At 39.0% G+C, this 21504-nt stretch overlaps 1 protein-coding gene across 1 annotated transcript in view; it reads right to left on the reverse strand.

Moving 5' to 3' along the window:
- Window positions 1-372: 372 nt before the first annotated feature.
- LOC133987375 (MICOS complex subunit mic25a-like) overlaps window positions 373-21504 on the reverse strand; it is an 84111-nt gene continuing 62979 nt past the window's right edge. The window contains exon 8 of the mRNA XM_062426716.1: window positions 373-1129. Coding sequence (XP_062282700.1) covers window positions 1106-1129 — 24 coding nt within the window. The 3' untranslated portion in view covers window positions 373-1105. The remainder of the gene's footprint in view (window positions 1130-21504) is intronic.

The following is a 21504-nucleotide window of genomic DNA, read 5'->3' on the forward strand; positions in this document are numbered from 1 at the left end:
CTGTTTCTGATCGTGTCAGTTTAGTACCTCCAAAAGACACCTGGACATGACCCCTCCCACGCCAAAAACACTCATCTCAAAATTAAGGTTCATAAGCTGAAAAGTATATGAGAAGTTGAAAACTATAAAATCTGAGCTTGTGAGGCTCAGTCTGAGGTGCTTAATTGGGAAATGTCCACATGGCAGTTGGTGCATTGCCCTTTTGACGCTTCAACAGTGTAGGGTAGCTTTTGTCAGGCTCTAACTAACTATCCAACTACCTCATCAAGGTTTCTTCTTATTTTACTTGTTCTGTGAAGCACGATCATTTCAGTTTGAAAAATGGTTTCAAAAGGGAATTATTTATTTCTTTTGAGGAATGAGAAAAATTTAAATGCAACATATTTAGTTTTTAAAACTAAAAGAAATATTTAAAGGATTAAATCAACTGAGCAGCCAGGAAAGAAAAATGATTGACCCCAACAAGATCATCACAGGATATGTATGGTTTAATAAAATCATATAACACATAAACAGGTCTGATGAATTTAAGTCAAGGCCAGGGTTACCTGAGCTGATCCCTGTGTCATTAAAAAAAAGAAAACCCTGAAGCAAAAGCAATAACTCAAATCAGGTTTTTTTTTTCAGTCATATCAAAACACGGACGGTCCCTGTGCACTCAATTCAGCTCATATCTACAATGTTTTTCCTTTTCATTCCAACAAAAGCAGCAGAGGTTCGGACGTATGGTGAATTTCACATTCAGCTGATGGACGAATGAGCCTGAATGGATCTTTACAGCTCGTATCTTAGAAACGCCTTCTGCCGATCTTGTGAAATGACCGAACTGAAAGTGTACTGACTCAGACCGTGAACCTAGTGCAATACACACACACACACTTTTTCCTTCTTCAAAAGTTTTCCTCATAGAATATAGCAGTGCAGAATAATAGAGCTACTTTAACAAATGATACTCTAGATAAATAGCATAAAAAGAAGGTTTTAAAAACAGTGCATGCTAACAGCAAATCAACTATCATATAATTTAAAGCAGGAATGCGACAACTCTTATAGCCAAAGTAAAACCCTTCGTCAATACACAGTTTTACCCTTTTTCTCCCACTCTTCATCCGTGGTTGACCAGCAAGTTCTAAGAGAAAAAGAGGAAAGAAAAGAGTAGAAAATTAGTTTGCACTCCTGTCACATTCTCTGACCTTTGAAATGCTCTTAGGTGCAAGGATTGTCCACATCTTCTGCGTACTTTCCTGGTTTTAACTGACCATAACTGAAAGGTCAGACTTGGTAATAGTAGGGATTATCTCAATAATGGTGGGGAGTGAACAGGTTGACCAATGTTACTTACGTCTACATCACCACTCCAGATGCTGTTTTTCTGTTGCATTAAATGGCAACTTGTGAGTGTTGTGTCTCTTGTGTCTCTTGCACTAAGTCTATGTTTGACACTTGTTAGAATTTTATAGAACTGTTCCCATTGACACATTAAATAATGATGCAGTTTTTTGACCGAATCCCCTTCAAGGTTTTGAATAGGCATTTCTGAGCTCTATTAGCCATTTTATATTACTTCAGCTCTTTAATAGCTCATACATCCTGCTGATGACATTCAATAAGTTTAGACTCTTTCCATTATTTTTGCCTTTATATTTGGTATTTTTAAAAGCAGCACAGTTGGACATGTGGTAGGCAGAGAGAAAACATAGTAACAGAGTTATTGGCTGGCAGCAAACATGGCCAATCAAACAGTCTTCCCATTTCTTTTCAAATAAAGTGCAGTCCCCAGCAAGGCATATAAATTGTCTCATAACGGAGAGTCTAGGCTGGCAACCCTCGAGGAAGGTGCATAGCTGTTACGTGCTAAAATATCCACTCCACCCTAAATATGCCTCGAGGGTAGATGAAGTCCCTTGTTAATTAAATTCACATTAATGAAGATTGAGAAAGCCTTGAAATTACAGTATTTCCCATGCATAATGATGTGCACAAACAGCTTTATTTTGGAAAAAAACGATGCCATTAATAAACTTGTGCAATTGTAGATAATTTGATTCGTAGGAGAGCCCAACTGATGCTAGATGTTTTTGGGCTGATAACAATGTTGGTATTTGAGAGTGAAAAAATAAACTCATAAACATTGTTTAGACAGTAAAAGACAGTTTACAGTTAGAAAATGTGTGTCAGAATTGTTTATATCTGAGGAATCCTTACTGGACGTTACAACTTGAAGCATCGGAGGGTTCTAACTAGAACTGTCACTAAGGGACATTCCGAGTAGATCAAGTAAATTTCCCATTTACAATCTCTGTACTTGCTAGTATTCTGTTATTTTAAGGGAGATACAATGGCTCTCCATGAGAACTATAGCCTACCAGGTCCACATAACTTCGATTTGAAAACATGCAATTAATCCAAGGACTGCAACCTCCAACTTTCAACCATAGATCAATGAAGTCCTTGAAACCATAACAACACTTTGTCCCTGAGAGAGCACAACACGTATGACACTTTGATTCCAAGCCACAAATATGGTAAGAGCTTCACTCAGATAGTGGGCTCTCAACACCCTGAAATCTTGGCATGATGATGCTGTAAAGCCACAATCTATCAAGCCACTTTGAATTGAAATTTGCCATCAAGAAGATCCATTCCTACAACTGTGGAGAGAAACCTATCAAAATGATCAATAAAAAGGTATGTGATATACAGTGCCTTTCTAGAGAGATTGGAGCTGCTCATGGTCATTTAATAGTAGGTGATTGGCCTTCCGTGTTAAGGTCAATAAACTCTTTGAAGCCTTATTAGTTATAACTTATGCTCTCCAAGAGAGACAGCATCTAACAAGACAGCTCCTAGCTATGATAATATAAGCTGATTACCATGGGGAGGCTTGACCCTGACTACTTCATCTGCCACACAGAATCACAATAAAGAGAGGGCTAGATTTATTTAAGCTTTAGCACCTGGTTAAATGTGGATGTGAAGCATTCTGCCATAGACACATTTAGCTTATTTATCAAGCAGCCGCACCAGGCTGGAGTTGCTGTTTTCGTGTCATTTGAGCATCTGCCTCTCTCCTTACTACGTACTAATTTTAGGGATGATTGCAATAATAATAGGAGGAGACATGGTAACAGAGGATGATTATGTATTTCACTGGATTTATCACGGTCATTAGCAACTGTCAGTTCTGCATGGAAAATTTACCGCCTCTGAAAAGCAGGGGTAAAAAAAGAGGAAAGATGGGATTTACACAACCTACAAAGAGTGAATGAACCTTAATTCTGCAAAATCTAAATGACATCTGACATAGTGCACCACAAAAATATCTGAAGGAATGCACCGTATCAGTTAACAAGACTAAGAAAAGAAAACATGTTGATGTAATCCTTTTATTCTAATTTTTTGCATGTTTGTGTAACAGGGAAATATGTGCCACTGACTGTAGACCAGGTTTTTGTGGTGAGGCCAACAATGCGCCTGACCACACCACATTTTGAGATCAACATGCCCATGGGTTCTCCAATAGGTGCAAGTGAATTTGCTATATAAACAATGTAGGTGCAGGATGGAAAAATGACAACTGCGTCAGTCTCAGACTAGCAAAGACCCTTACGCTGCACCGCTGTGCACCTGGTGTAAGATAAAGTCCTAACTGAACACCTATACGTGACTGTTCGGTTTACCCACCCCCTGTATGATTCCATGGATTACAGAATGTTACCCTTTGTTTCCAAGGAGAAGGGAAGGGACAGGGCAAAGATGGGAGAAAATAATTGCAACGCAATAGTAGCAACCTCTCTGAACCACTCTCCATTACCTTAAGATAGTATATTTAGTGTGTGGAGAAAACGCCTATAGTTGTTTGTCTATGATGAATCACATGGTACGTGCTATTTAGCATATCTAATTCCTTTGATTGGGAAAGTAGACCCTATAGAAATATCTGCATTATAGCCTCCATTACATTGACACAGAAGAGAAATCACAAACACACAGCAGCATTCTTCTACCTTAGTATGGTGTATATGTCTCCCATTGCCTTCATATGTCTATATTTTTATGTGTGGATTAGTATTAACATGTCTGATTGATTCACACATTACACGGTTAATTTTGAATTGTTGTACAATATGAATTATATGAATCTTTGTATCCTTTAATTCACATATTTGATTCATTAAGACAGGTGTATGTTACTGTAACCCTGACGGATATTGAGGTAAGTTGATCAAGAGAGGTGGAATTGTGAAGGAATTTTCAATATAGCAGACAGAGAGCAGCCAGCCAGCTGTCGGTCCTTCTGCGGGTCAGGACGACTTTTCCTTGTGGCCATTAACATAAGAACCAGTGCTGGAGTAAACTATCTTATGGCAAGGTCTCTGATTATGTTATGACTCTAGCCAAGTAAACACACCCTTACCTGGACTATGAACTAGGCGTTGTTTATAGTTCTTCCTTCAGACTTTGGGTAACATTTGACAGTGTTAACTTAGTGTATCCTTTATCGATTAAGTGTCAATCAACTATTTTGCTGATTGTATCGAAGTGTCTCTGAATTACCCACCTCCATGATTTCCATCACAGTTTATCGAGATTATCATAAGGTCAACTTTTTACATTGGCCATTATTTTTGTTTATGACTAGACACCTGTAGCTTCAGCTGAACTTTTTGTTTATTGCTAATTAGCATGCATACGTGTTAAACCAAGATGGTGAAGAAAGTAAATACAAACTGCTGAACATCAGCCTGTTAACATGCTGTCACTGCAACCTTGTCAAAGTCAGAGCACAGTCTCAGTCTCACTGTAGACTCTTAGCCTTGATATCTCATCATCACATCTCCTTCATTTGGGGAACTGGAGGACAAATGGTATTGTGTCTATGGTCCAAGGTTATTTTTCTTAATAATTAAAGCAAACGCTAAAATTTCTTTCAAATCCGCTTTGGTTTCTCTATCATATATCGACCATGCTCAGTCTTGCTTGGCTTCATTGGTTGACGCAGCAGCAGGGATGAGGTTTGGTCCTGAATGACTTCTGGTGCCACTGAACTCCTACAGCTCAACTAACTCATGTGGAACTATGCAACAAGCTAAATTGAGTTAAGGTTCAGGGTGCATTGACGTAATGCCAGCTGGTAGAGATATTGTGTGTACGAATGTATGTGCAGGCGTGGGGATTTGTGTATGTGTTCGTAGAGGGCATGGTATCTGGGCTAAGCACTGTGAAGTTCCCTCCAGCTGTGAAACTCAAACCATTAAAACCACAGAGAGACTCACAGAGCAGGGTGATCAATATGGCTCCCCTTTTCTGCCCTCTCATCTCATCTCTTGGATTTCCTCTCTTCACCCCCGTTCTCTTCTCATTCTTCTGTTCCCTTCTCCTGTCTGCTCTATTCTATCATCTATAATGTTCCCCTATTACCTCCTCTTTATATGCTATATGCTTTTAATAGTGGGTAATGATCATCTTCCTCTGTGAAGAAAAAGTGTACTACTGACAGTGGCATGAACGACAAAGAGATTACTATTCTGATTGATTCTACTAAATGGTATCCGTGCATTTACACTGTATTAAAAAAAAACTGGTAAAAACTCACAACTCACCCAGTAACACACTAATGGATTTCCCACCTGCGGCTCTAATTGAAGATCCAACCTGAGTTAAAAGTAGACTCTGCCTAAGAGGACATGCAGGGGTTACATCACCAACTCAGCCTTGCAGATAGCACACTGGTATCAGAGCTCTTACAACAAGCCTATTTTCATTTCATGTGGCTCTGGTCGGGGGAGATCACAGATGTAGAGTGAGGGGGGGTGGAGAAAGAAGAAGAGGGACAGGGCCAGAACACAGTAGGACATAGAAAGAGAAAAACAAATAACAAACAGAAAGTCAGGAGAGGCAGATGAGCAGCAGAAGTCTGCCTGTTCTCCATTCGGCCAAACCCAGCCTGGGAGCCTTAACTCAATTGGAAATCCATTTTATCTGATGACTGGCAGGCAATTGGGGCTCCTAGGTGATAGGCCGAGGCTCTGTGGTTGTTAGGCCTGACCACACCACTGCTGAGGGATGGAGGGATGGAGATGAAGGGGAACGTGGAGGAGAAGATGCACTGTAAAAAAGTGTGTCCGCTAACAAAGTTTATATCAGTTTACCTCAACAATCAGCTATATTCAATGCTTCTGTTAAGAATAAATTAACTAACACCGCACCTAATGATTCAATTAATTAGCTAATTTGTTGACTGATTCATTAGTGTAGTCTGTTTACTCTATCAAATGTTAGAAAATAGTGAAAAATGCATCAGAATTTCTGAGAATCCAGACTGCATCTTCAAACTGTTGCTTGTTTTGTCCAACAGTCAAATACAGACAAATACATTTAATTTACTTGGAGAGAAAAACAGCTAATCCTCACATCTGAGAGTCAGGGAAAAACAAATTTAACATTTTTGCTTGTTAAAAACACGATTAATTAATTTTCTGTTTATCCATATTTAATTGATAAACTGATTATTTTAGCACAATCAGTAATTATTCATCAAATTCATGTGGAACCAATTAATCAATACAGACTATCTTTTCTTAAAACTCTCCACGCAACTTTTTGACCGTCCAGCATGATCATGTAAAATCTGTTAAACAGTGCCACCACATGGCCACATGTTGTAACTACAGGATAATGGCACATTGAATTTGTAATGTAACTAGAGCTGGACATGGCATGGCATGGCAAGTCCTTGCTTATTTACACAAGAGACCAAGAGCACGAAATGTTGCTGAATGTTGCATACTTGCCTGCTATGTTCTTCAGTCCTTTCATTAATACGTTGACAGATTTGTATTGTCTACGGAGTCTTAATTGGACCTGAAGTTTTTGTTTGATCCTGTGAAGTTACTCTACATAACTGTCTTGTGTTATTTTATTTAAGAAGGCTCAGCACTGAATTGAACAAGAGTGTGTTATTGCTGATAAGTCCAACTGTTTATTTGCAAGAGGAAGTTCTGTGACTCTCTTTCAAAAGCTACACAGTCTGACTTCAAACATCTCACCTTGACATGAGCTTTTCACATTCTCTCCCTGAATGTTTGTCTGTGGTGAAGTTGGTGGCTTTGTGATGTGTTTGTTATTTATTGTCTTGTGCAGACTAGGTAGAGAGGACCAGACCTCTAAATCAATAAAAAAAAATGAGTGGTGAAAGGCTTGGATGACATTTCTTTGACTGACATAAAAAAAAAAACTTAAGTGTTCCTGCGCTACTGCAACTACTCTGTGTGGACTGAAAATCACATTGGAAGGTTAGATGTACCACTCACTACTGAAAATCTAACATGAACACAATGTCAGACTTAATAATTAGGTAAAACATAAATTCTGTTTCTTTCGGAGGCTCACGAAGTATAACAACTCAGGCATAATTTCCTTCTTCTGGCATCGTAGTTTAAAAAGGAATCTCACAAACTCCTTACTTGAAGTTAAAGTTTCTCAACAGTTAACCAGCACACAGAATAACTGTGTAAAGCAACACTGAATTGATGTGTATTAGACAATCTTGACTTCTTAGACAATAGGATCTGACTGACAGTGAACCCTACTGCCTAAAGCACTGAGAAGAAGCAAGTGTGCAACCGTAGCCTCTGGTCATTGAACACGATATAAAGCTTTGGAAGGAATTATTGTAAACTATCTACACTGGATCAGTCAGTACCCTCCGGCTAATGATAGTGTAAAATGTTGTGGTAGGTCGATTGGAGGCATAGATAAAGATGTAAGATTTTACTTGACCGAAATCAAAAAATGAAACAAAAAAAAAGTTGATGCGAAGAGAGGTTTAAACCAGTCATCTTTTTAGCACAATATAAATAATAAGCTAACTTTGATACATTTGCTCGACAAAGCATTGTCGATAACTGCCGTGCAACTATGAAAAAGCAATTTCAAAGTTTCACATGAAATTGAACTTGTCAACACAGCTCTGCCAGCAAACAATAACACAATGGTATTTATTTATTTACAAAAGGCCAGCGAAGAAAAAAAGAATCGATCTCTTTGAGAGTACAGGGTGTGAATTGGAGAGCAATCACAAAAGGAGAGGCAGGCCTCGACTCATAAAGAAAAAGAGGAGGTGGAGAGACAGATGGATTGAGTGACAACGGGACACAAAAGGGAGGCTGGTATAAAGTGGACCATTCCGATAATGTTGCGGCTGCTTCGAGGCGACAAAAGCCGGTGAAAAACCCACCTAAAAGCCCTGCTGCTGTCCTCTCTTATCCCAGCTGGTGGTCGTGGTTCCACAAAACCTCTTCATGAGTGCGCGAGCGAGGGTGGGTTGGTGGGGGTGGGAGGGAGCTAGCGATAAAAAGCTGACCAGACTATTGGTGTGAAATGCACCCAGAAAAAAAACAACAACTAAGTGTGTCGACTGCTTATGCAGCCACGGTGGCTTTCAACACAACACAATACGAGGTTGTGTAGAAATCATTATCAGGACCCCCATCGGGGAACGCAGACAGAGGGGGAGAGAGTAGGGGGTCTGGTGGCGCAAGCCGACAGCCGTGGTGGTGCTCGGAAAGGTCAGGCTACAGCGAGCGAGGGGTACAAAAGCTGGTGAAAATGCTTCCCTCGGGAGGTAATTGTGAGTACCGTCAACTCTACCCCCTCCCTCCACGTCTCCACACCCCCAACTCTTCCCTGGTTTGAAAGCTCAGAGGGCGGCCGAGGGCCACGAGGCAGATGAAAGAGGAAACAGAGGCTGTGGATTCAGCTTGATGTGCTGTTCGATCGCACGGTGCGGCGCAACAAAAGACTGGGAAGTAAAGAAGAGGTTAGAAGAGAAAGGAAAATACTGGGACAGAGAGAGGGGTGGCCAATAGAGACTCAGTGAGCATTATTTGAAGAAAAAGATTGACTGAGAGAAAGTTTTATGTGTAACCCAACAGTGGCCAATAGTGGTGGAGGTATGAAAATGTAATGTCTTTACTGAAGGAAGGTGCTGGACAGAACAGCTGCCACGTAGGAAAAAAAGAGAGATGAATAGCATGCACACACAAAGGAAACACACAGCGGTGGTGTGTCAAAACACCTGCGCATGTTGTTTTCCATGTAAAGCCCACACACCAGAGCCACTGCAGATTAACACACACTGCTGCATTAAGATGTGCTTAAAAGTCCTTTTTTCCCCCAGAATCAACGAGGCTTCTTTCTCCGGTAAAGGAGCAATTTTTCATTCACTTTCATACTGGCATATCCCATTCATGGCCAGTGTAGGGGCTGCCTTCTCGTTCATTTTAAGAACTGACTGTTAAAATGATTTGAATTCATGATTTTGACTGAAATATTAATCCGACATATGATTTGCTGCCAGAAAACCACAGCCAACAACCACCTTTCTGAATCTTTCGTAATGTGCTACAAAAAAGTTGCATGGGATAACTACAGCTGCAATTAAAAATTCCTTTTAATTATTGATTAAGCTGGAACCAGAGAATTTGGACATCATTTTCAGCTGGTCGTTAGATGACCTTGAATATCTGTAAAAGTCAGGATATTTTGGCAAGTCTTTAAAACGGAATATGTTGAGACAGAAATGTTCATTAGAAATAATTGCTATGTTCCTTTAAAAATCATATTAGGACAGTATTTTTGTCACAAGTTCAGTTTTTCTGACAAACTTTTTTCCTTTCAAACCTGGAATGTATCAACTTACAACCTTAAAAAAGTGACTACACCTCTGTGCTGCTGCTGGTCATGAAATCAAACTGACACCTCCGTGGATGTGCAAAGTTGACCCTAAAACACCCACAAAATACTCATTAATAAAGGTTTAAAGAGTCCGTACTGTTCCTCATCTTCACTGTCATAACAACAGTGACCAATCTTGACACCTTTAGAAAAAATTGAAACGCTTTAAACTTTCAGCAGGACAAGGCGTCCTCATTAAAGATGTTTAATTCTACGTTTGGACACGTGTCGCAACAGTACAGCTGAAATTTGACAGCAGCTAATGAGAATAAAATTCAATCACGTATCCGCTTTAAGTGTTTTACACTACGCTGACTATGAACCCTGTTAAGTCGTCTCATAGTTAACGTTAATTCCTTGTCAAAAAAACAGGTATGATTAGGTGATGATTATTTTTTCGTGAAAGTTTTGTGCTGCAGTTCTTTGAAAAACCTTCAGCTTTCCATCTGATTGAGCTATTTTTTAACAACACTGAGGGGGAAAAAAGTCTGAGGGGGAAAAAAAGGAAAAAGGAAAGAGAACCCTTATTCACCACCTAAATACCTAAACGTATAAGACTGTTATTTCACCAGAGTGCTGAATAGCTAGATTAAAAAATATAACCCACAGAACACACAATACAAGACAGACGAACAACAAAAGAGAGAGCGCGAGCGGATAATGATGCTTGCTTGTGATTGGTTGTGATCGGCTCAACAATGATCAATGCCAGCTTGAAAGGAGGCAACGCTGATGGTTTATGATGGAGGGAACAACTGCCAACAGTATGAAAATGAAATCAATAAGTCAACCGCCGAGTACAGAGAGAGAGAGAGAAATGAAAGAAATGGTTGAGAATAAGACGAAGGTTTGGAAAAAGAGAAACAGATAGGAGACAAGAATAAAAAGAGAGAGACAAAGAGAGAGGAGTAAAGGGGGGAAAAATAGTTGCAGACAGGCATAGACGCTAGATGAAAGGTGTTGGTTTAAAGGAGGCAGAGGCAGAAAAACAAAATTGACAGATGAAGGAAGATTCATTAAAGATAGATAAAAGAGACACTATGGTAAAAACAAACTGGTGAACAATCAGATAAACCAACTGGCAAAAGGTCTAAGAAACTTTTCTACAAACCCTCGGTGTCAATGTGTGTTTAAGGAAGCTCGGACATGTGTGAGTTGAGTGTCCATGTTTGTTCAGGTAACTGGTAAATGGTGAATTCCAAAAAAAAAAAAAAAAAAAGGAGACAGGTCTAATGCAGCAGTTTACAAAGTAATGGTTAAAAAGTTTCTAGGCTTGTAGACTTTCTTGTGTCTGGAAACTGGACTCACAGGTTCATATAAGTCACAGTCTTATGTCCTGCTGTTTGTGTGTGTGTGTGTGTGTGTGTGTATTTACACTGGCGCTAATGACTATCCTGAACTGTATCCTTCCATCTCCGATAGTACATTTGGCTGTTTTTCCAGTGAGTTAGACAATCATGACTCCAGAATCCAACTCTGTAGCAGACCTAACATACACACACACACTGTACACACACAGACAAACACACACAGACACACACACACAACAACACATGCCTCAAGGTCGTACAGCCAAAATGCAATGAGGGACAAACATGCTCTCAAAATGCAAGCAGAGCTCAGAAAACACCATGAAAGATAAATCAATGCTATTTGAAATGTTGTGTGAATCTGCTGCAGCAAACACTGTACACCATCTTCAACTTTCTCAGCATTTTTTAAATGACTGCTACTTTTTGTTTAAAGTCAGGGACACTGACTATAAAATCCATAAAACAACTTTCACACATGTCTACAGGTCATCTTGGGGATCCATTGGACTTGGTGAACATACATTATTTAAAAAAACCCACCTCATTCTGATGATTTCTCACTTCTATTTAAAACATTTTTTTTTTGTAAAAATACAAAAAACACCCCAATAAAATAAAATAAAAAAATGTAACATTATAAATTGGCAAAGGACATCAAAAGGTTGCTGACCTCTGGTTTGGACCATAGTATAATATTAGGCTATATGTAAGTTAGTAAAATGTATTTATATAGCGCTTTTGCATATAAGTGCTTTGCATTAGCTAGAGAAAACATGAAAAGGTAATGCAACAGTCCACACAATACACACACACACACAACTATATACATACACACATTCATATATATAAGCAGAAAGTGTAATAATGTAATAAGTAAAAAAACATACAAATAAAAATAAAAATAAAGATGAAATGCAGAGAGCCTGATGTCAATAGGTAACCCAAATGCCTCTCACCTATGGTTGTGTTTGAATTCATGTATGCAAATTATGTGTGTTCACTTTATTCATTGACTTCTATGTGAGCCCACACACTGGCAATGTATTGATTTGATTTATGAGCACAGTTCACCACATATGAATGAACAAGCTAAAGAATCCATTTTTAAACAGACGTGTTCATTGGTACAATTCAACTTCAGGATAATAACACTGCAAGTAAAAACTTTTGGTCAATACAGGCCTTTTTTTTTTAGTGCTCTACCATTATACCACTGTGTTCCATAAAGTCTTTATTAACTTTTGTTCGACACTGTGAGTTGGGTAGAAAAAGAAAAAAAGTTCAAGGCTTCCTTAAGACTTTTTTTATCCCTTTGTCTGTAGGCTGTCACAGCTAATGAGGCACAAACAGACCATCAACAGAGCAGGAAAGTAACAAGAAGCTGACAAAAAAATGTGCCTCAAATGACTGTCACCTTTTAAAATCAATTCAACACCTCTGCAAAAAAAAAGAAAAGAAAAAAAAACAGACAGAAAACAACTACTGAACAATTTGTTAAGATTTAAGAGTTTTATTCCTATTTTTTATTTCCTATCTCTTGTGGGGAGGAAGTCACTGTGGTAAAGTCACAAATAGAGCGTCAAAGGATAAAGAGTGCTATCTGCTCCACAGTACATCAACCTTGTAGAAAAGTTCTGCACTTTTAAAAGAGGATGTAAAGAAAACCCAAAAAACAGCCCCAATTAAAGCAACCTATACTTATTCAGAGGCTTGGTGTGAAACTCCCTCAGCTCAGTCTTTAATATAGGATGATTTCTCTCAGAACAAAAATATAAAAATTACCCAGAACTTCTGTTCCTTAATTAGGCCGAGTTTAAAGAAAGCTACAAGACATTTTGTAATATTTATTCACGCATAACGATGAGGTGAATGTGGAGTTCGACTCAGTGTTCACTTCATACACTTTGTGTCAAAAAAACTGAAGAGTAGATACTTAAGTGAAAGTATGTGAAACTTTGTGTGTGTGTGTGTGTGTGTGTGTGTGTGTGTGTGTGTGTGTGTGTGGTCAGTAGCAGGTCCAGCAAGCAACTGAAGCCCCTCATTCTTCTTCATTAGTGTTGACTGCTGAGGGGCCTGTCTTCTCTCTCTCCCTCTCTCTCTTTCTGTATCTTTTCATCCTCTGTCCATCTCTAACCCTTCCTCCACTTCTCCCCTGACAGTATCCTCTCATCTTTCCCTTCTTGCTTCTCACTTCCTGATACCTTTTTACCTCATGTGTTCTTCCTTCTCGCTTCATGTCTCCTTCTTTCACTCCTCGCTCTCATCTGTCTCCTCCATCTCTCCTCTTGCCTCCACCTCTCTTCTTTAACTGTCCACCTCCTCCTCTTCATCATTCCTCCTCCTTTCTACCTCATTTTCCCCCTCTCTCCTTCAACCGCTCAGTGTTCCCTGTTATGTTTCCCACGCACTAACTCTTCTTCTTCCTGTCTACTCATATTTTCTCTCTATTTCCTCCTCTTCTTTTTCCTCATTTCTCTTGTTTATCTTCTTGTAATGTCTCTACAGCTTTGCACTCAGTCCTCATCACGACGTTCATCTCTCCCTTTTTTCTAAATCTTGCTTATTTTTCCTCCTCAACGCTGCCTGTGGAGGAAGAAGCCTGTTCCATTATTTGTTTCACATGAAGTGATCTCTGGCTTCTGCTTGGAACATTTAATCTCAGCTTTCACTTCAGACCTAATTGTCTCTTCTTTCTCATTGCTCTCCTGCCATGCTTTAATGTTCGCCTGTTCCTCTTCCTGTATATTTTTCTTTTGTCTAAGTCCAGTCTTTGCCGTGGCCTGTCTCTTTTATTTCTCATTGGGTTTTTCCACATCTACCACTACAGTTTTTTTTTCCTTCTTCAATACAATCCTTTGTCCCCAGCCTTCTCATTGTGTTTTTCTTCAGTTTGTTTGTCTATATTTTTATCTACTAGTGGACTAGCTGAGCCAGAGTGATCTTTGTACCGGCATGAGTCCTTTTCAATCAACAATAAAACTGAATGTAAAAGAAAAGAGGAATCAATATCGTGTTTTATACCGCTGTGATTCAGTGGCTTTGCCAAAGTCGGTGTGCATTCAGATGGGCAATAGATACAGATTTATAATCAGTATATCAGTATTGTCAGTAGGGTTTTTCTTTGAGAATGGACTTATCAAAACTTGATGAAACTATTTTCTTTTCCTCCCGTATCTTCTGTTGTGCTATCCACAGGGAATCATGCTCCCGCTCTAAGCGAGTCGCGGAAACAGCAGACAGGCTCCTGGACGGTGAGCCGGGCCCGTTTGGAATCACAACAGTGTTCCTTAAAAAAATTCTGTACCATTCCTCTGTGGGTTCAAAGATAGCTCCTGCGGATTAACTCCAATCCTGCCCTGCTTTAATGTTCTGAGGGGGACATAAGACTAGAAGCCCCTGTCAATATAATCCAATTCAGTGCATCAACACCTCAACTCTGGGGTTAACCATGGTGGAGTTTAATCAACACCTATCTGACACGGTGTCAACAAAAACAGAATATTACATCCTCCATAAAGTATTTGCCTTCATATACCAGGGCTTAACTTTACAGGTGGTGTATTTATACAAGGATATTAGACCTTAGAAAATAAACTTTAGCTAGATTTTAAAACATGACAGATGTGGGTGGGAAAGTCAACAAAACATCTGACTTTAAAGTGACAGCAAAGGTCTCCTATCCTTAAAATGGCTTAATGTAACAAAGTAATGCTTGAAGTGATGAAACTAGAGAATATTAACACCCGACTGCAGCTCCCTTTAGCTTTACAAAAGAGATTCAACTCATTGTTTAGCTGTCTGTCTGAAACTTTACTGATTTGGTTCTTTCTCAGCACTCCTAGCGTCATTTTCGGCCATAGCAGGAAGCTTCTACGCTACCTGCCTAGCACCAAACTACAAAAGACACAGCTGGTGAACATAGTGGAGCATTTAGCAGCTAAAGAGTCAGTCATTTCCCTCAGGAGTTGGTGGAAAACAAAAACGTAGCAAAAAGAGAGTGAATATTGGACTTAGATTAACCAGTTGGACAGGAACAGGACTCTGTATGAATGATAATGTTGCTCCGTAACTGCTGCATGTTGAAATAAGAAAACTAGTTAGCCATTTCCACGTTAGAAGGTGAAGATATTAAAGTGTTGTGTCCACAATGTGTCTCTGCCTCTTCCAAGTTTCTAAAAAAAAAAAATCAGATAATGCAGGTTTAAATAGCTTAAGATTTAAACTCCAAATATGATGTTTCCCTAACATGAACCAAGTACTTACTTACCAAGCAGTTTTTGTGCTTAAACATGATAATCCCTTAACCATAGCAATATTATGTCATATAAAAAGATTTATATTTCAATAGTGGTTTTAATAGTTTTAATATTCACAGAAAAATAATGTCAACCTGACCGAAAGGGTATGCTGAAAAAGATTGGTGTCGGACTAGGTTATAAAAAAACACATTGTGTTGTTGATAAGTTAGTACGACACAAAATCTTTGTTGTTCTATTCACCATGTCACCTGCCTGTAGCTCTGGTTGGGATAACATTAATGGCTAAACAATTAGCAACCCAAATTAATAGCTAAACAGGGGGAATCTAAAGTGTAACTAATTGCCCCTAATGGCAGAGAGTGACCATCAATCTTAATACACTGGGTGATTTCAGTAAACGTCTCACAGCATGATAACTGACATCTCATCATTTAGTCCTCCTGCTTCCTTCTGTCCCACAGTATGTCTGTCAGGGACTGAGGAGTTCAATAGCTTAGACAGCTAAACAAGAACATAGGAGAGAGATGACATACATGATCTGTGCATTTCTATCCAGCAGCTCTTAAACTAGTCAAGCTACTGTGTCAACAAGTTTTCTCTCCTGTATTGCCTTGTTCTCCAGCAATTAATCTTGATATACTGCCACTGGTCAGCTGGTTGACTTTCACTGTAATGCAAAGTATGTTTTCTTCTATCCAGCCCCACAAAGGTTCAAAACCACAAAGTTCAGAATTTTTTCTGTTATTCTGGAAGACAAATATTTATTAATGGATAGATTCAGTCTTTTTAAAACCTGGCTTAATACAATAATAATATTTGCTATGTTGAAACAGTTATCAGTTCCTCTCCATTCTGAAGTGATCCCTTTCCAGTTTGACTACACTGTAAAAGAAAAAGAAAAAAAAAGGGGGGGGGGATAAAATAAGCAGAGGAAATATGCATTGTCAAGTTCAGCTGAAGCTTACATGAGGGATCAGCTGTCTGAGTTGGGCAAATCAAGTGTCCTGGCAGTCATGTGTATTTTCACTGTTGGCAGCAGCAGCAAGGACACTCAATCTAGACTCCTGGATCCTCATATTAGCTTTAGCTGAACTTCTGAATGCATATATAAAAAAAATCAGATTGAAGTATGTTTTAGATTTCTCGTGTAATGTAGTTGCATATCCAGTACAGAGAGAAATAGTTATTACATTGACCAAATAAAGCATGGAATTTGAGTGTTTAAGATAAGACTTGTATAAATGGAAACATATCCTTCAATCCTTCATTTTAACACCTGTTTTCCAAAGTAAAAACCTGACATAAGAAGATGACACACTGACATGGTTAAAAAAGGGGCTGGAGAGACTTAGATGTATCAAGAAAATGTTAAAGCGCACCGAAAGAGGAGTTTCTCCAAATCTCTTTCTCCTGTACTCTCTAAACTTTTTCGCTTCATGTTTTGCACCACTCTGTAATTCTAGTTCTTTCTTCTCTCTCTGTTTGGCTCGTTCTATCTCTCTCTCATCTGACAGGCAGCTTTTAACTTTAGGAGTACTGTAACTCCCTCGGTATTAGACACAAAGCCTGCTCCACAGCAGGGCTCCGGATATATATGTGTGTGCGTGTGTTGTGTGTATGTGTGTGTGTGTGTGTGCGTGCTTCAGTAGCTGGCCTTGCTGAAGGGGAAAAATAACAGCATTTAAAGTTTCAGAGGTCTCAACTTGCAGCTGGACAGACTTCGACCTTGCTGCAGATCCACATACATCTTGATTGGACATGCTGCTGTAAAAATCATCTTTCTCTTTTACTGTTTTTTACTCTCTGTAGAAGCTGCTCTGGTATTTTCGCTCTTTACTTTGTGTCGATCTCGCTCAAAATGTTTCCAAAATCTCCACTTTTTCAAAAACTCTCTTTTTGTACTTGTCTTGCACAATCTGTCATTGTTCAGTTCATTTTCTTCCTCTTTCTCTCCGCTCTCTATTGTGAGCCAAGCTGCTGACATTGATCAGCATCAGAGCCAGGCTCTCTCTGACGCTAAATGACTTGAGAATCCCACCAGGCATACAGACAGTGTGTGTGTGTGTGTTCGTATGTGTGTGCGCGCGCGTGTGTGTGTGTGTGTGTTTTCTCGCAGTCTCCCAGAGGATAATGACTAGAGGTTGTTTGCTCCGACTCTGCAGGGCCTGTGGGATCCTCCCCTCATTTGCTATCAAACACCCATGCATGTACAACACACACACACACACACACACACACACACACACACACACACACACACACACACACACACACACACACACACACACACACACACACACACACACACACACACACACACACACACACACACACACACACACACACACACACACACACACACACACACAGTGTGTAGCCCAGCAGGAAGAAGTGTGTGATGTTCAGGCCTGCCTACTGACCCGCTGTGACACTGATCAAAAACACATCACAGTCTCTTCCGTTAAAACTGAAAAAAACCAACAACCAAAAAACAGGAGCGAGACTTAAGTTCAGTCCCAATTAAATCCTCTTTCACATATTTGAAATAGCAGGAATGAAAAAAGTCATCATCTGTTTGCTTTTTCTCCTGTCTTTCTTATATCAGTTCATTCTCTGCTTTGATTAACGAAATAAGCAGTTGTGGTTTAGTCTCTTTTACATAGTCCTGGACACTCCTCAAACTTACAATCACAATGTGGAAAACATCACTCATTAGCTTTGCTTATAAATATGAAGAAATCTCTAGGCTCACAAAACACTGACTGTCTTTAACATGCAGGCATTTAATATGAAGAGACATAGTAGAATTATCACAGCATCAAAATTCCCCCATATTTTTTGGAATCAAACATTGACATATTAAATAATTAATTATGAATGGTAATTTTTGGTTTTTTTGCTGCATTTCTTCCTCATAACATTACACAGGCAGACAGGGAACAGGTAAGAATGAGTGTGAGGCTTTAAAAACATCATGAGCCGCATTTAAACTTCAGCATATAATAATCTATTTAGGTAACGTAGCAACATAAACAATTCAGAAACGCACATATCAATAATTAGTAATACGTCTGTAAGGCTGAGAATGAAAATGACTTATCCACGGTTTTATAGCACTGATCTGAATGTGTATATTTAACTGCAGGGTCGCAAGTCAAAGGAAAAACACATGATCTAAATGTTAAGCTTTAGGTTGATGCTACTACTTGTACAAACAGATTTGTTCTTAAGAGGCATGTATGAGTGGTTTTACACAATTTGTGGCATTCATTATTTTTTTGTAGTTTGGTACAACTGGAATTTCAAGTGGTTGCAGAGCTACTCTTTCTTTCTTCTGATGATACGCATTAATATTACTTAATTTTTTTGGGTCCTCTATCATTAACACTTCTTTTCAATTAATCAATTAATCAAATCAATACAAATGTATTTTTATAGCAGCTTTCATACAGGTTAATGTAGTTCAAAGTGTTTCACATGTGACTGACAAGCTGATAATAAGACAGACTAAGAATAACATAGAAAATGAATAAAAACAATGAAGGAACAAATTACACAGCAAGAGGAAAAAAAATGAAAAATGAAAACTAATGCACGAAAGAGAAAATAAGAATGATACAAATGTTAGTAAGTAATTAATGTTTCTAGTCTGTTTTTAAACCCCAGCTAAACTAGAATATGTCAGAACTTTTGTTAACTCTTATTATTTCACAGTGACAGCCGTTAAAGACACAACACGGAGAGGGAACTTTAGAAACTTTCAGATTCACGGGGTGAAAGTCAGAGAGATGCCTCGAGGGCTAATCAAGAGGAGAGACCTTGATGTGTAGGTTAAAGCAGACTGCAATACAGCAAGGCTACACACACACACACACACACACACACACACACACACACACACACACACACACACACACACACACACACACACACACACACACACACACACACACACACACACACACACACACACACACACACACACACACACACACACACACACACACACACACACACACATTGTGTACCATCTCTTTAAAAGACAGTCTTCAAAGAGTCTTCACTTCACTCCTCGTTATCTCACACCAGCTAATACAAGGAACAAAACTTTCACACACAAGTACACACACACACGCACATATATATATATATATATATACACACACCAATCCTTGTGAGGACATTCGGCTGTCATGAGTGTAGAAACACAAGAACACAAACACACGCTCAGATGTGTGTCTAGAAAAGTGTGTTTGTGTGTGTGTGTGTGTGTCTGCAGGGTGTCATACAACACAAATACAAAAGCTTCAGACGCTATTGAAAGTGTGCACACGTACAGGCATCCATGCACACACACTACATTAGTACAAGAGGGGGGGGGGGATCAAGTTTCAGCGAGCTGATTATCACATGGTGTATTACTGTATGCCAGGGGAAGCTTCAGTGCCCCTGATCAACGCACCGAGGATGTGAGCAGAGAGCAGCATGAGGCTTCGCAATACGTTGTCCGGGTACATGATGAGCAGCTACAGCTTCAAACGCCTCTACTGTACAGACTTCGGAAGTGCAAGCTTACAATATTCTGTCCTTCACCTCCTCCTCCTCCTCCTCCTGCTCACATTTTCTCTCTAACTTTCTGTGCATTTATAACTTAACACTGCTGCAGTGATGCATAATGCTTGTGGAGCTCCAATCGAGTAATGTGGAATGCTGAAAAGTGAAGTACAAAGGATAGATTTTACTGAGCGCATGAATAGGTAGCTGGTTTTTCACTGTGGATAAGATACAAGAAAAATGCCAAAGAGAAAAAAGGCGGGAAATGTTGACTCAGTAGACACTTTCTGTAGCTGATAACATGAGTCGACTCAAGACAAAGACAGCTGAGGCTGAAAACTGAGGCGCCTTAAAACACATCCACCCACACCCTCCAAAAAATTCCACAAAGGCTTGGCTATGTTGCAAATTGGTCCAACTAGTACAGAGAATTAGATGATATAAAGTACGGATCTCACTGATGAATTGATTATTGGTTAATTGCTGTTAATAATTAAACTAATTAAAAATATATGAAGTGATAATGCAGAGGGGGAGGGATGTGAGTAACTGTCATCACATTTGCTGTTGTATGCAGTTGTGCCAGCAGGTAGATTCTCTTACTCTTTAATTAAATTGAGTTATTTATTGAGCTGCTTGGCAGTGGTGTGGACTAGCTATCTGAGGCTCACGCTAATGCTAAACTAGTATATTGAAGAGAAGCAGCTGCTCGGTTAAAGCTGAATGTCCGACAGCAGGACTCAAATTACACACACTTCCGACAAAATCAACACAAAAGATGAACTGTATAAGAGACACTCCCCTGCTCTGAGTATAAATGCAGTTTAGCGGTGGAAGTACATGGACAGATAAAGTTGTTGGACCAGGACATCTGTCCAGTTGAGCAGCTGTTTCCAGCAGCTGAACTAACATTAAATACAGTAAACACAGCAGATTATTTGATATAAAACGAGTCTGGACTGGAAGTCTGTTGTGGGTAGACTGGGATAACATTTATATCAGAACACACTGGACCTACAAATTATATATATATTATTTTAGTCTAAAATACAAAATGTGCAATATATTTCACTCACCACTGTAAATCTAAACAGGCTATACGTAATATACTGTACATAACTACCTTCTATATAGTATGCACTGTATATAAAGTAATATCTTTTCTTTTTTTTACCATTTACCGTTGCCTATTGTTAACACAAGTTACTTAAATGATCATTTTAATAACACAAACACTGATTTTAAATGACTGAGCTTCTGTCACTATTCAACAACTGGCCCAACAAAATCCACATTGTGTATTACACACACAGCAAACAGCTGCACATGTCCAGCTTCATTAGAAGACATCCATAATATCAGACTAGATGTGTTGGACATGTCTAACAATTAATTCATATTTAATCATCTAAATTGCCACAGCCTTTAATAGATAATCATTTATAATGTTATCTATAAATCATAATCATCTTTATTGGCAATGTATGTTTATACATACAAGCATTTCTCAGTGTAGTTACACAGAATAACAACACAACCATCTTCAGAAATCTACACCATGACTATACAGCTGAAGCTGCTTCTGTGAAGTAATTTAATAAAGTGAAGAGTGATGAGATAAATATTAAATATACATATAG

Source organism: Scomber scombrus, chromosome 10 (genome assembly GCF_963691925.1).
Source record: "Scomber scombrus chromosome 10, fScoSco1.1, whole genome shotgun sequence".
NCBI lineage: Eukaryota > Metazoa > Chordata > Actinopteri > Scombriformes > Scombridae > Scomber > Scomber scombrus.